The following is a 16,949-nucleotide window of genomic DNA, read 5'->3' on the forward strand; positions in this document are numbered from 1 at the left end:
TCTACCTACCTATCTATCTATCTATCTATCTATCTATCTATCTATCTATCTATCTATCTATCTATCTATCTATCTATCTATCTATCTATCTATCTATCTATCTATTTGTTTATCTATCTAGTCTTCTACGAACTAACATTTCCTCAATTGTGTCAATTTAGACCATTCCAAAGCCTTTTAATATTCATTCAGTTTAAACTTTTAATACTAAATTACTTTGAAATTGAAACAAATTTATTGGAAATTTTCAAAAAACAAATTTTCTTAAATTCTAAATCTGTGTTTTCCCTAATATTGCTTAAAGACCCCCTTTGAACCATCACATGTTTATTTTAAACAAACATCTTTGTGTTAATCCCCTAATTTATGAACACGTACAACTACCGACTTACCTGAATTGTAATAATCATCGTATTCGCAATCATTATCCGAATATTCCATATCCGAATCGGCTGACATGATTTTTATTTATTTGTTGTAGCTGTTTTATTTTTTTGTTGCTAAATTTGTTACAACAATAAACCAACTGCAGTTAATTTTTTAAAGATTTTGTTGTTGTATTTATTTTAGTAAAATGAGAAAAATGGCCAAACAACCAACCAATACTGAGAATGAACTTTAAAAAATATTGTATATATTTTTATAAATTTATTTATTTAACAGGCACTAACACAGGCATAAATATAAATGCACTTCTGCTCTCATACACGCGTGTGTATATTTTGAAAAAAATTCACGTAATTTGTTTTTGTTTTAGACTGGAATAAAATGACCCCTTGTGAAGTTTTGTTGTTGAAAATAAAAAAATAAAATCAACAACTACGTAGATGATGACGACTACGATGGTGTGTTAAAAATGTAGGGGAGCTTCAGCAGCAGCAACAACAACAATAGCCTTTATCAGCTACTTAAATAACAACAATAACAATTGCACAAAATGCAGCACACAGTCTACACCAGGGATGTAAAATTTGTTTAAAATTTAAGCTGCCAAAGTTAATGAACGTGTTACAGCTGATTTTTTTGTTATTCTTTTATTTGTATTTTATTAAATTTTGTGTTGGTGGTTGTTTTTTATATTCAGCTTAAGAAACAAGTTTAAAGGGAAAACAGGATTTTGATTTTGTACTCTGCTATTAACGACTAGTTGACGTCTCTGGTTGTGAGTACATATTACACTGGATCTTTTTTTTTTTTGCAGTGACGAAGGGGTGGTTGGTTGTACAATTTTTTCTTTAGGCGGAGGCGTATCGATAACTTGTTTTTGTTACAAATTCAAAGAGGGTTGTAAAATTTTATATAATTTTTGTTTTAATTTTGCATTTTAATAGAAATTTCACTTTGTTAAACAAAAAAAATTTTTGTTTATAATTTTTTTAACAACAATAAAAATGTCCAGTTAGAATTGTTGGGATTGTATGAGTGTGTGTAACAAAAAAACTGCTCCCCTTTCCCAGAGAGACGTTAGCGGGGGTTTTATTTGCTGGCTCAATTATCTACTTTATATCTCTTTTGTCTTGCTTTTTGCATCTAAGTTCTTGAGTGTACAACTTTTCTTTGTTTAAATTTATTTCGTTGTTTCTTGTAAACACTATTTAACACTTTGAATTAATTTGAAAACATTTCTTCATATTTAAAATTTGTTAAAAAAGTATTTCTTTCTTTGTATATAAAATTAAAATGTATTGTCTATGTAAAAAAAACTCTTTTTCTTCCGAAGAAAGGCGTCGTAAGTGTAATAAATACAGAGACCTGTGCCGATAAACATTAACTACGACGGCGTTTAATATTAAAACATTTGGTGACAGTTTGAAATCGTCGTACTGGAGGAGCTACCAGATGAAAATAATTAGTTTCCCGATAGATTTTAAATGAAATCAATTATAAAATATTGGAAACCAAAATGAAAATTATACATAATTTTAAAAATTTTGATCTGAAAATTTTACACTTCCGAAAAAAATTAATTATTTTTATTAAAAAATAGGTTTTGGTAAGGAATTTCATAATTAGTATCTCAAGAGTGCTAATATTTTTCGGTACATTTTAGTATCAACATGGATGTTTGGGACAAAAATAGAGCTTACAAACCGGTTAAACAAAAAACCGTTTATTGTTGCATATTTAGGTTTTTGGAAACCCATTTTCTCTAGTTCAAAATTGTATGTTCAATAGTGTTTGGCAAAAAATTAGTATATAAGAGAAACTGTTAGAGAAGAGAAGGTATAGCAAAGTACACTAGGTATTTCTAGTATATATATTTAATAGATTTTCTTACTTCATCGTATTTTATTGGCATTAAAAAATTGGGTATTGAAAAAATAATAGAAATTAATCATTTCAAAAGATTCATGGTATTAGAAAGGGTTTATAACGTATGATTTCATACACGGTATGAAAATATTTCAATCTTTTGCAATTCAACCCGTAAACCTTGATCTTAAAAATGTATGACCACACGTCAAAATTGTTATCAAAACTTGTTTATGTGTTAGTAATTTATACCAGAAATCATTGAAGAAAAAGTGAAAACATAAACAACAAATACATAAATTATGATCAAAATTTTTAAGCTAAATAATTTCTAGCAAAAGGCTTTTAAATTTACTCGGCGGCTAGGCTTAGCCGTTTTAAATATGATTCGCGAAGATGTATTCTTTTTTGTAAACAATGTTAATCATTGCAGAATGTTGACACAAAAAAACGATGGTGTCTAGTTTGTTTAGGCAATACAAAGTGATGCCAAGTTTGTAATAATCTCTGCTACTGTCCGGTAGAGTGAATTAAACGTTAATTTTAAATTTTATGTTTATTTTTTAAATCCTAAGATATACTTGAAAGAGTTGTAGAGAAACGTTTCTTATTTAAATTCAAATGTACATTAAAGGAAAGGATTTTTTTTGTAAATAAATATGTGTATGTATATGTACATATAAACAGACATATACTATTCTTATGGAAAGGAAATCTATAAGAATGAATTTTAAGTTAATTTTTTTTCTTCAACTAAGAGTTTTTGAATGTTTTGCAACTTTGTATCAAGAAACGCATAGTTAAAAATTAATTTTGTTTTATTAAATATTCAAAAACCATCACTATTGAATAAAAGTATTAAAAGTCTGAGATTTGTAACTTTAAAGAATAACAAAAACTTAATTTTTAAAATCACTCTTGTAGGACGAATAGTCATTTCAATTATTCTAAATATATATTTTTTTGAACAGCAAGTTTAACAATATTTTTTCGCTAAAAACGTATACATTTTTAAAACAGTCTCCTTTATTTAAATCACTGCTTTGACAACACTGATTTAAGCTTAATGTCTTGTTGTTTACTACTTCCTTCCTTTCTTTCTTTAGTTTCCTTTTAGCTACAATTTTAACTCGACGCGTTGCGTAGGTGACTTTGTTATATATTAAAATAAATTATAATTAAGTGTGAAAAAGAGCATTAAATGTTATTTATCAATTCAATTTTCTTTAAATAATAGTTTAATAATGAAAATAGTTTATAATTATTTACTAATGAAAGTGTGAGCTAATTGCAAAAAAAAGTTTGGCCAAAAGGTGATGATTCTTTTGTTTTCTGTTTTATGGTGGCATTCGTTGTTATGTTTTACAAAAGAAATTTCAAGTAAAAAAGTAAAGCTAATTGTTTATATTTTGTTGTTTAAATAAAAGTGCAATTATGTCTATTTGCTTAATTTCTACTAGTTTTTGTTTAAATGTGCACAAATGCATACATACATATGTACATATGTATGTATGTATGTTTGTATAATGTGCAAGTTTGTTGTTATTGGTTTTGAGTGTTTTAACAAGTGTGTATATCAACATAAGTTTAGCTACATGTGTCTAGAAGTTTTTGTTTACATTAACAAAATAACAACACCATCGTTTGCATAAGCTGATTTTTAACAAATTCATCGTAGTTTAACAAGTAAGTTTGCTATTTTTTTTATAAAAATACATATATCATATTTTTCACAAGAAACATATAATTTTTAAAAATTGAATTCTTTATTTAAATCACTGCTTTGACAACACTAATTTAAGCTTCCTACTTTTTCTCATTCTTTAATCTCTCACTAATTGCTTTGTTTAAGTTGTTTACTACTTCCTTCCTTTCTTTTGTTTTCTTTTCTTTTAGTTGCAATTTTAATTCGACGCGTTGCGTAGGTGACTTAGTAAAAAATTAAAATAAATTATAATAAAGTGTGAAAAAAAGCAGTAAATTTAATTTATCTATAAAATTTTGTTTATATAATAGTTTAATAATGAAAATAATGTAAAATAATATATAATTCTTTACAAACACAAGTGTGATGTTAATTGCAAAAAAAGTTTGGCCAAAATGTTTATTTCCCTCTCCCTTTTAAGGTGGCATTCGTTGTTGTGTTAAAAAAAGAAATTATATAAATCATTGCAAAGCAGAGTGTTAATATTTATAGTTTAAATAAAAGTGGAATAATAATAATTAATTGCTTAATTTCTATTAGTTTGTTGTTTAAATGTGCACAAATGCATACGTATGTATGTTTGTATAATGTGCAAGTATGTTGTTATTGTTATTGAGTGTTTTAACAAGTGTGTATGTCATCATCATTCGTTTAGCTGGTTGTGTCTAGAAGTTTTTGTTTACAATAACAAAACAACAACATCAAGGAAAGTCTTTGAAAATGTTTATAGGATATGGATCATTTGTGTAAGCTGATTTTTAATAAATTCATCGTAGTTAAACAAGTAAGTTTTCTTATTATTTTATAGAAATATTATTTATTAAGTTGTTGATCAGATTAATTGAAATTAATAATACTTACCATCGTAATCATAAAGATAAAATTTCTGTTATGAACTGTCAAAAGTTTTATTAGGCATTTATAAAAATGTTTTATATATGTATATTATGATTTGGGTACCCCGGTATTAGTCTATAGTCTGGTCTATAGTCTAGTCTATAGTCTAGTCTATAGTCTAGTCTATAGTCTAGTCTATAGTCTAGTCTATAGTCTAGTCTATAGTCTAGTCTATAGTCTAGTCTATAGTCTAGTCTATAGTCTAGTCTATAGTCTAGTCTATAGTCTAGTCTATAGTCAAATCTATAGTCATAGACTCGTCTATAGTCAAATCTATAGTCATGGACTAGTCTATAGTCTAGTCTATAGTTTAGTCTATAGTTTAGTCTTTAGTCTAGTCTATAGTCTAGTCTATAGTATAGTCTATAGTCTAGTCTATAGTCTGGGCTATAGTCTAGTCTATAGTCTGGTATATAGTCTATAGTCTAGTCTACATTCTAGCCTATAGTATGTATAAATTTTAAATAAAAATTTAAAAAATAAAAAATTATAAAAAAAATTAAACAGTCTGATCAAAGTACTTAATTAAATTCGTTGCTAGTGTATGAATGTTTCCATCACACATATATACAAACATATGCTTGTAATTAAAAAATATTTCATAATATATTTTACCACATAGTGGTCATATCACTTTTACTTACATTTTCAATTAACATTTGAAATACTAACTATTTAAATGTATATTATGCAATTATGCTATTAAAAATATTTACTTATTATTTTAAATGTCCTTTAAATATGTGTTGATTAAAAAGAAACATAAAATAATAAAAAAACAAACCATCAAACAAATATGCAAAATGAGAGCATATTTATACACATTTATGCATTTTTAATACACATATGCATAAAAACATGTCCCATATTTTCAATCATTTAAATATACAAACACACACACACAAATATAAATATGCATATACACCTGTGTAAGGGTAAATAAACGTACTACCAAGAAGTTTTAAATGGTGTCAATGTATCCTCATCTATATATTGCTATGTCTGTTCTCGATTTGAAGTTCAGCATCTACAAAACTACTTCTGTTATCCTTAATGCTGAAGAATTATTTTTATCACCACTCCGAACGAATAGCTAAAGTCATCCTAAACTGCAGGATACGTTCTTATAAATAGTCTATTAATACCAGAAAAAATATAAAAAGTTCATTTGTATTTATCAGAATACATATTGTTTTTATTATTCTTCATATTGTCGTGTATTTACATGTGTATGAATGAGTTATAATCAGGAATGGGTTTGGATTTGTTGGGTCACTTTTATATGGAACACTCTTTGCGAATTCTAGATGCAATGTTTCCCTTTATTTAATAGTTGTAGATAGATAGAAAGATAGATAGATAGATAGATAGATAGATAGATAGATAGATAGATAGATAGATAGATAGATAGATAGATAGGTAGATAGATAGATAGATAGATAGATAGATAGATAGATAGATAGATAGATAGATAGATAGATAGATAGAAAGATAGATAGATAGATAGATAGATAGATAGATAGATAGATAGATAGACAGACAGACAGACAGACAGACAGACAGACAGACAGACAGATAGATAGATAGATAGATAGATAGATAGATAGATAGATATATAGATAGATAGATTGATAGATGGATAGATAGATAGATAAATAAATAAATAGATAGATATATAGATAGATATATAAATTGATTGATAGATTGATAGATAGATAGATAGATAGATAGATAGATAGATAGATAGATAGATAGATAGATAGATAGATAGATAGATAGATAGATAGATAGATAGATAGATAGATTGATAGATAGATACATATTTAGATGGATATATAGATAGATAGATAGATAGATAGATAGATAGATAGATAGATAGATAGATAGATAGATAGATAGATAGATAGATAGATAAATAGATAGATAGATAGATATATGGCTAGATAGTGAGATAGATAGATACGTAGATAGATAGATAGATTGATAGATAGATAGATAGATAGATAGATAGATAGATAGATAGATAGATAGATATATAGATATATAGATATATAGATAGATAGATAGACAGACAGACAGACAGACAGACAGACAGACAGACAGACTGACAGACTGACAGACTGACTGACAGACAGATACATACATACATACATACATACATACATACATACATACATACATATATACATACATACATACATACATACATACATACATACATACATACATACATACATACATACATACATACATACATACATAAATAGATAATTTCTGGTAACTCTGTGATAGTGGGAGTTAAAGGGAAATGTGAAAGGACATTTTTCTGTATTAATGTGCATTGATATTAAAACAATAATAATGTTTTTGTTGTATTTTCTGTTTGTTTATTATTTTGCGGCTGTTTATTTCAATCGTTATTTATTTTTTCGTATCGTTCTTTTTTTCAATCAGTTAATTGCAGTGTTGGCAGCATTATTATCAGTTTAATAACTCAACAGCCAAACAAATTACAATATATGTATATAGCTACATATATATGTACATATGAACTCGTATACTCACAATACGTACATCAAAGTATATGTATATCTACTTCAATGGTGGGCACAAAGGAAGTAAACTTTTTTGTTTTTTTTTTAAAGCTAGAAATTGGTTTTCTTTGATATATAGAATTTGAAAAATTTTCTTGTTCCCTCTAGCTTTCAAAAACGACAGCTGATCTTCATTAATGAGTTTTTCTATCTCTTTAAAACCAAGTTACAAGTGATTCTTACTTTCGGATTAAGAAAAAAACGATATCCGATTAACATGTACATTAAATGTAGGTTCCGTTTTCATCTTTCCGTTTAGCAAACTTTGTCACTTTAATTGTAAACTGTGGTTTTATATTAATATTGTATCAATAGAATGCGATTGTAAATAATAATTAAAATATATTTTTATTTAAACAAGTAAGAGTTTTATAATCGATTGTGCCGAATCTTATATACCCTTCATCATAGTAGATTAAAAAAATAACAGTTAATATGTATTTTATTACAAAGATGTAAATTGCACAAATATCCTTTTAACAAGGTGACTAATAACAAGGTGACTGTTCATCTCTGCGTTTACTTTTCTTTCTCTTCCACCTTTTTGTCTTTCTTAGGGCGAGTTTTTCTGACAAAGATAATCTTCATTCTTTGGTTAAACCTGGTTTAATATATGTTTCGTGTTATTCAGTTATCAGTAAAGTTACTTATTATCTTAGTTTAACTGAGTGTAATTGGCCAATTAAACACAATTAACAAAAACAATAAAACAATGATTTCGGAAGAATAAAAACTTAATATTTTAAGTAAATTGCAATTTTCTGATTTGTTTTGTTTTATTTATTATTGTTTTAAATGTTTATTTAACATTTTTCCAAAATTTTCCATTTTACAAAAGTATTGTTTGCAAAAAACAGCTGTTCATTGTTTATGTTTTTGCGTGAAAAGTTGGCAATACTAACAAAGTTAACTGAGCTTTAATCTAAAACAGAAGAACACAATCATCGGTTATAGTCCACATAAATTTGTTTCGAGTTTAAACTAACAACAAGTTAAGCCTAGTTTAATGGAGGAGTAAGAAACCCGCCCTTAATAACTTTTCTTACAGACAATACAAAAAGACCCAAGTAAAGCTTAACTCCTGGCAGTAAGACCTGGTTCACACTAGGATTTTTTTTTTTTGGGAAACTTTCGATTTTTGTGTGTGAGAGAAAGAGAAAGAAATATCAACTATCTCTTTCTCTCACACACGAAATCAAAAGTTTCTCAACAAAAGTTTCCCAGTGTGAATCAGGTCTAAGCAGTCTGAGATACCTAACGTAACCTAACCTAATTCAATTATTTGCTCATATTTCCGTTATTTACGATATGTCTGAATTATTAACTTATCTGGGGTCTTCAGAAAACTCCATTCAACAAGAACAAGGCAGTCAAACAAACGGGCATAGCTTAATCAACTTTGCTATCTATAAGGATTCACAATATATATATGAAGGGATATGACAACAGAATGACAAACTTAAAACTTACGAAGGTAAAGGATATCAAAATACCACATTAAAGTTAATAGGACTGATTGGCTGTCCTTTTTTGGTGGGAAAGAGAGGTTGCTATTTTATTTTAATTTTTGTTTTTATTTTAATTAACACAACAATTTAACATTATGAATAACAATAAGTGGGTTGTTGAAAATAACATAAATAACAATTGTAACAAAGTAATAAAATATTTATACATACATTTAAATGAGTTCATAAATAGTTGAGGAATTACACATCTATATAAATCCGTACATCTGTATAGTGTTCAGAAGTAATTTCAATGAATTTTGTGATTTTCAATTCAAAACTATTTCTTTATTATTTACTGGTATATAATTTGCGTATCTTTATTTTTGGACTTGTAAAGGCAACTGTTAATTTCTCATATTGCCCTGGTCAGTTACATACATATTATATGTTGCTGTTGTTGTTGCTGCTGCTATAAAACGTTATCATGCCACAATAACCTCAAAATTTATTCATTTTATTGATAATACAATAAATCGCCGCTGTAAAACCAATACAAGCCGAAACAGTTTGTTGCAAACTGGGTTGCCATTTAGTTATAACTATATGTACATAAGTGGGTCTGATGAGGGAAATTTGTGGATTAGGTATTAATTATAATTTTTGATTTTAGGAACAAAATTAAATTTAGTGAAAGTATAATATTTTATTTATCAAATTGTTAACGACTTTTATCTGTTTTGTAAATGTGGAAACCATGGTCCAAAATTATAAACTTTGAAATACACATATGTTTATTGAAATATATATAGACACACACAATACCATCAAATGTGAACTTTCCTGCAGTTCGCGGACTAGATTGAACTATAGACTAGCCTCCTAATTCGACTACTGAATATACCATTGACTAGACTAAAGACTATGCTTTGTACTAGACTATAGACTAGACTATAGACTAGACTATAGACTAGACTATAGACTAGACTATAGACTAGACTATAGACTAGACTATAGACTAGACTATAGATTAGACTATAGACTAGACTATAGACTAGACTATAGACTAGACTATAGACTAGACTATAGACTAGACTATAGACTAGACTATAGACTAGACTATAGACTCGACTATAGACTAGACTATAAACTAGACTATAGTATGTAGTCCAATCTGTAGCCTAGTATGTTGTATAATCTATAGTCTATACTAGTCTATAGCCTAGTGTAATGAATAAAATTGATAAATTTTTAAATTTAAGTGTTTCGTTTTTTTATTTTATAACTAAATATAATAAATATTGAGTACGGTACTTAGGTGTTAAAAGCATAGGTCAAAAGTTGTATGGAAAACGAAGTAAAAACAAAAAGGGTTAAAAATTGTTTAAAAAAAACAAACAAATTGTTGCTCCATTTTTATTGTGCCATGCAGGTTGAAATATCAGAAAAAATATAAAGTTTTAGGGAAACTAAAATTTAAGTAGTTTTGCCAAAAAAAAAGTACAACACACAATCAATGTTGCATATATGAAAATAAAGTACTTGGTACGAGTACTAAATGTGACCATAAATTAACACTTGCAGCAAAAAAAAAAAAAACAAAAAAGAAAAAATATCGAAAACTGAAAAAGGAAGACTCCAAATACATAGCAAAAGGACTTATACGGTAAACGATTACACAATTGTACAAACATTCAGAATGCTTATTCAGAGGGCTATGTTAGAGGTATTTTTCTAACGCATTTCCACAGAAACAGTTTGGTTAGTTTTAAAGTAAAGATTCATTACAAGATATTGTTGTTGTTTAAAGAATCCAATTTGATATGTGACTAAAGGGCCTTAATCACTAGCTAAGGCCTTTTGTAAGGCGATTGTAGTTCACTTATAAACTTAATTTTACAAAAACACATATACATTCCTCTATCAACAAATAATCTACATTCATAGCGATACCGGACTTTGAATCAGACTTGGTACATTTGTCTGTATTTGTTGAAATGTCCCGGTAGTTTTATGAAGATTCAGTGCATCCTCTTGTAAAATAGATTTTTCATAAATATATTAGATTACTTTTTGGATTGCAATTAATTACTTTTAGATATTTCAACAACTTTAAACACTATTTTCCGTCTTAGCAGAACACAGTAAGTTCGCCATTTTTAGTCAAAGTGAAATTTAGGTGTAATCTTTAGAAAATAAAATTCTATACTCAGTAACCAAAACTAACTTTCCCGAACTGTAGGAATATGTATGTATATTCGTTTGGGTTTTGTGACAGTGCAAGTGCTTGTTTGAACACAGCTGCTAGCAAAATAAGCGTAAATGCATTTTTGGTCACTGTTTAACAACAACATCATCAGCATGAGAAGCAGCAAAAATAACAGCATCAATGACAATAGTTACAACACAAACAGAACAATCGTTTGGCTGCTATTTTTTACGTTTTTTATTTTCTATCTTTAACAAAAGCAGAAAAATATTTTCGTCTTGCATAGTAGATCTTATTAACCTATATGGTACCCAGGTGCTATGCTAGGACGTTCTGAATTGAAATAGACCTAGAACTGAACTAGAACTGAACTAGAACTGAGCTAGAACTGAACTAGAACTGAACTAGAACTGAACTAGAACTGAACTAGAACTGAACTAGAACTGAACTAGAACTGAACTAAAACTGAACTAGAACTAAACTAGAACTGAACTAGAACTGAACTAGAACTGAACTAGAACTGAACTAGAACTGAACTAGAACTGAACTAGAACTGAACTAGAACTGAACTAGAACTGAACTAGAACTGAACTAGAACTGAACTAGAACTGAACTAGAACTGAACTAGAACTGAACTAGAACTGAACTAGAACTGAACTAGAACTGAACTAGAACTGAACTAGAACTGAACTAGAACTGAACTAGAACTGAACAAGAACTGAACTAGAACTGAACTAGAACTGAACTAGAACTGAACTAGAACTAATCTAGAACTTAACTAGAACTGAACTTAAACTAAACTACAACCGAAAAAGACTATGTGTTACAAACTTCAGCTCAAACGCATAATTCCCATGCCACTACAGTGGTAAAGGAACGAATATATGTATGTACATATATATGCAAAATATCAGTAGTATTGGAAGTAGTTTTAACAGAAATGCTACCGTAATAAAAGTGTTTAAATAGTACACTTGTACTTCATACAACCCTAACAACGGCTACATACAAAGTCGGTAGAGGAAGAAGAATGTCTTGTAAACATACTACTTGTTTACAGTGGGTGTGCAAACATGTTAAAAATGCAAAATTTAAAAGGATTTGGATAAAACATTATAAAAATACACAAATGTATTCTTCGAAAATCCTGATTATATAATCATAATTTTCGCAGTATGATCATTCTCCAAAAATTATTTATCTTATTTGCTAACTATTGTAAATTTCGATATTTTTTAGTATATTTTGTTAGGGCTTTTACTTTTGCATTTATGTTTTTTTTTTTCCTTTTTTTCCAACAAAATGATATTCTCAAAAAAAAAAACTAAAAAGAAATTTAAATAAACACTACAATATGGTGTCGCAAATGGACCAACTAGAAGTATTTTCAAAATGACCTTAGACAACATGAATAATATTAAAATTTTCTATGAAAAAATACGTTAAAAGCTATGAAAGGAAATACATTAGAATCGATTAAACTGTAAGTTTATTAAAAAATATAATAAATGATGATTACTTAAATAATGTTCTTAAATTTTAAATAAAATATATAAAATACTTAAACCATAAACGGCAGAAACTTAAGGAATGATTTAAGCTTAACTAACTGAGATTAAAAATAAAAAAATATTTCTAAATTTTCTTTTCAACAATCAAACCCCTTGACAACCCGATTTCAAATATGTAAATAAACTTAAAACCTTCATATATATGTATACAAAATGAGTTTATCATTTGAAATGCCTTTTAATACATTGTTCTAACAGTGTAACGTATATCGAAACCAGTTTCAGTTGTATCTGTAAATTCATCACTGGAAAAGTACATTATAAATGGCGCCGAAGCCACTAGCGAGGGATTCGTTTGTAGTGATGTGCCACAATAATATGTTGGTAAAATACTCATACTATTGGCTACATATGATTGTGGTATCATTAGATAATCTTCACGTCTAAATGGTGTTTGTATCGTGCCACGACAGTCACCATCATAACCTGGACTACCTGGAATTGCATTCGACATGGAGAATTTTTGTGCCTGGTATCTGAAATGTGAGATATGATAAAATTTGAGGTTTATGATTCACAAAAAAATTGAGAAAATTGTTAAGATCTGTTCAGAAACTGAACTATAGACTGTATAGACTATAGTATATATTATAGATTTGACAAAAATTTGGACTATTAATTATAGTCTGGACATATAGATTAGACTATAATTTGTACCATATGCTTGACAAATGTAGAGTCGACTATAGTTTGTACTAAAGTCTGGGATATAAAGTTGACTAGTGTCTGGACTATAGAGTAAACTATTGCCTGGACTATAGAGTAGGCTATAACTGGACTATAGAATATACTATAGAGTAGACTATAGTCTAGACTATAGAGTATTCTATAGTCTGGACTATAGAGTAGACTATAGTCTGAACTATAGAGTACACTATAGTCTGAACTATAGAGTAGACTATAGTCTGAACTATAGAGTAGACTATAGTCTGAACTATAGAGTAGACTATAGTCTGAACTATAGAGTAGACTATAGTTTGAACTATAGAGTAGACTATAGTTTGAACTATAGAGTAGACTATAGTCTGTACTATTGAGTAGAATATAGTCTGAACTATAGAGTAGACTATAGTCTGAACTATAGAGTAGACTATAGTCTGAACTATAGAGTAGACTATATTCTGAACTATAGAGTAGACTATAGTCTGAACTATAGAGTAGACTATAGTCTGAACTATAGAATAGACTAAAGCCTGGACTATAGAGTATTCTATAGTCTGGACTATAGAGTATTCTAAAGTCTGGACTATAGAGTATTCTATAGTCTGGACTATAGAGTATTCTATAGTCTGGACTATAGAGTATTCTATAGTCTGGACTATAGAGTAGACTATAGCCTGGACTATAGAGTAGACTATAGCCTGGACTATAGAGTATTCTATAGTCTGGAATATAGAGTATAGAATACTCTATTGTCCAGACTGTAGAATACTCTATAGTCCAGACTATGAAATACTCTATAGTCCAGACTATAGAATACACTATAGTCCAGACTATAGAATACTCTATAGTCCAGACTATAGAATACTCTATAGTCCAGACTATAGAATACTCTATAGTCTAGACTATAGAATACTCTATAGTCCAGACTATAAAATACTCTATGGTCTGGACTATAGAGTATTCTATAGTATAGACCATAGAGTAGACTGCACGCAGAGAAAAAACATGGTTGTGGTAACCATGTTCTAAGAGCAACATATTATTATTATTATTATGGTTAAAATTATGATTGTAGTTTATATATATTATGGTTATTGTAACAATTTTAAAATATCATATTATGGTTAAAATCAGCTAAAACATTTTATCATAATATTTTTAATTTAAAATAATATTGTTTGTTATAAATGACTATATTATGATCCAATTTGATCAAAATATCGTTAAAAATATGTATTCGAAATCAAATTTATTTTGATTACTGAATCAGTAAAATTACAGTTTCTAAAAAAGTAAAGACCTTCATTACTCAGACCGATTTACAAATTTCAATTAAATTCCCAAAAACATAACTACATTATTCTATACAAAGTGAAATACTTATACATATAATGTTATAAACCAAATGAGAATTATTTCAACTCATTTTACTATCGCTTTAAACAACACACACACAAAATAATATGTGTGAGTTGTGTGGCTAAAGTTGTTTGTTGTTGTAGCAACAGATATAGAACAACAAAACATATAATGGTTATTTATAACCACATAACATATAATGGTTATACAACATATAAGTAGCAACATAACATGTAATGGTTATCAGTAAGTTAAAATATTTGTTAGTAACATAATATGTTTTAGTCGTTACCATTACTTAGTTATTGAAAAAATAATTATTTTTCAGTGAATCATACTCAAATTTATAATTGCCATGAACATGAAAATGATTATAGTAACAACAATATTGTTTAAATAGAATTAAAATAACAAATATATGTTTTTGATAACAATATATTGTTACAGTGAACATAATTTAGTTATAGTAACCATGTCGAACTATGTTTTTTCTCTGCGTGTAGAGTAGACTATTGTCTGGACTAAAGACTAGACTATTTTCTGGACTATAGACTAAACTCTAGTCTAGGCTATGGAATATAGTCTAGACGATTTAGTATACTATAGTATGGACTATGAAGTAGATTTTGGGGTGGACTGTGGAGTAGATTATAGTCTGTACTATAAAGTAGACTATGGAGTAGGCCAGACTGTAAAGTACTTAGGCTATAGTCCATATTATGGAGTTTGTACTATGGGGTAGCCTATAGAGTACTATAGAGTAGACTATAGAATGGACTATAGTCTGAACTATAAAGTAGACTTTGGAGTAAACTATAGCCCAGACTTAAACTTTAGTCCGTGAAATAAACTTCACAATTTGAACAATGGCTACAGTTTAAAAAATATTTTATATTAATTTCCCCTATCTACCAGACTATAATCTAAGACAATCCAAAGATTATCTTACTTACTCTATCATGTTAACTCCTCCAGTTGGTTTAATACAAATCACATAATTCATATTAGGTAGATAATACGTTGAACCATCCGGCTTGTAATTGAAACTCTTAATACTACCAGTCAACTGAGTATAGTACTGATGACAACCATGCGGAGCCAATAATTCCAAATCGGCATTACTGTGTGAGGTAAAAATGGTGCGAAGATTTTGTAAATTATTACCATTAACGAAAGGCATAAAAGATTGTGCACGCTTTTTAGGTTGAGCGGGACACTCCAATTGTGTAACAACCAAACGCCATATTGAAGCTGACCAACGATTGGGCAGATTAAAGGTTAAGGTAATTTCGGGTACACCACTGGCCACATTAAAGGGTAAATACAAATGTTGTCCATTATTATCGCCACAGAGAGTAAAATCACCTATAGATAAGTTATCACCACATTCTAAGACATTATTACCAGCATCATAGTTTGGCGGTTGCATTTCAAATCTTTCGAATTGTATCAAAAGTTGACAGACATCGGGACTATAGGGTTGTATGGTATAGATACAGGGATTTGAATTAAAAACAGCAGGATTTTTAATAATAGTGCGTTTTAATCTTGAGGCCATGTTGCATTGTAGATTGGCTGGGTATAGAAAAAGTGAAAAATCATAAGTTTGGGATTATTTATTTAATAAAAAGATTTAAAAGGACACCTACTTTCACAACAAACACCAAATGAACTGCAATAACCTTTGGGTATACCACCCGAACTTAAACACTTAAAACGTGACATACAAGTGCCGGTGGTATCATCACTGGTTACACAACTATCTGTTAAAGGACTGCGTCTAGCTTCTCGATGTGAAACAGATTCGTTGGTATTATGCACATTCAATTCAAGCGCTAGACAAGAATTTATTAAAGACAAACTTAAAAACACCAAATAAAACCACATTTTTCCAAAAAAAATTTTAAGATTTTTTTCTAATATTTTTTTTTACAAAATTATTTATTTAAAATTTTTTTTGTTTAAAATTTTCACTTGTAATTAACTATTATATTCTTTCAATTCTCTTTCACTGACTGTCATTAAAAAATTGTTATCTTTGGCTTTTATACCAAAAAAAAAAAAAAAAATATTAAAAAAAACTAAACAAGAAGCGATCTCTCTCTTACAAATGAAGTACCAAGTATCATCACCCACTCCTCTTTCAATTTATAGATTTTCAGTTATAACTACCAAATGGTTTTTTCGTGTTTATATGAGAAAACAAAAAAATTCTTAAATTGAGTAAATATTTGTAGACATTTCTTTTTT

General features: G+C 28.4%; 2 protein-coding genes across 2 annotated transcripts in view; one reads left to right on the top strand and one right to left on the bottom strand.

The window, feature by feature from the left end:
* The window catches only part of LOC111679328 (regulator of nonsense transcripts 3B), a 4,142-nt gene extending 3,461 nt beyond the window's left edge, over positions 1–681 (top strand). The window contains exon 3 of the mRNA XM_023440881.2: positions 664–681. Within this exon, the coding sequence (XP_023296649.2) occupies positions 664–681 (18 nt within the window). The remainder of the gene's footprint in view (positions 1–663) is intronic.
* Positions 682–12,578: 11,897 nt separating this feature from the next.
* LOC111679329 lies at positions 12,579–16,719 on the bottom strand. The gene is made up of 3 exons (XM_023440882.2): positions 16,349–16,719; positions 15,653–16,274; positions 12,579–13,153 (listed from the first exon to the last, which is right to left on the bottom strand). Exons 1-3 carry the CDS (start codon positions 16,584–16,586, stop codon positions 12,856–12,858), a joined length of 1,158 nt encoding a protein of 385 aa, XP_023296650.1. The 5' UTR covers positions 16,587–16,719; the 3' UTR covers positions 12,579–12,855.
* Positions 16,720–16,949: the final 230 nt, after the last annotated feature.

Source organism: Lucilia cuprina, chromosome 6, assembly GCF_022045245.1.
Source record: "Lucilia cuprina isolate Lc7/37 chromosome 6, ASM2204524v1, whole genome shotgun sequence".
NCBI classification, from domain to species: domain Eukaryota; kingdom Metazoa; phylum Arthropoda; class Insecta; order Diptera; family Calliphoridae; genus Lucilia; species Lucilia cuprina.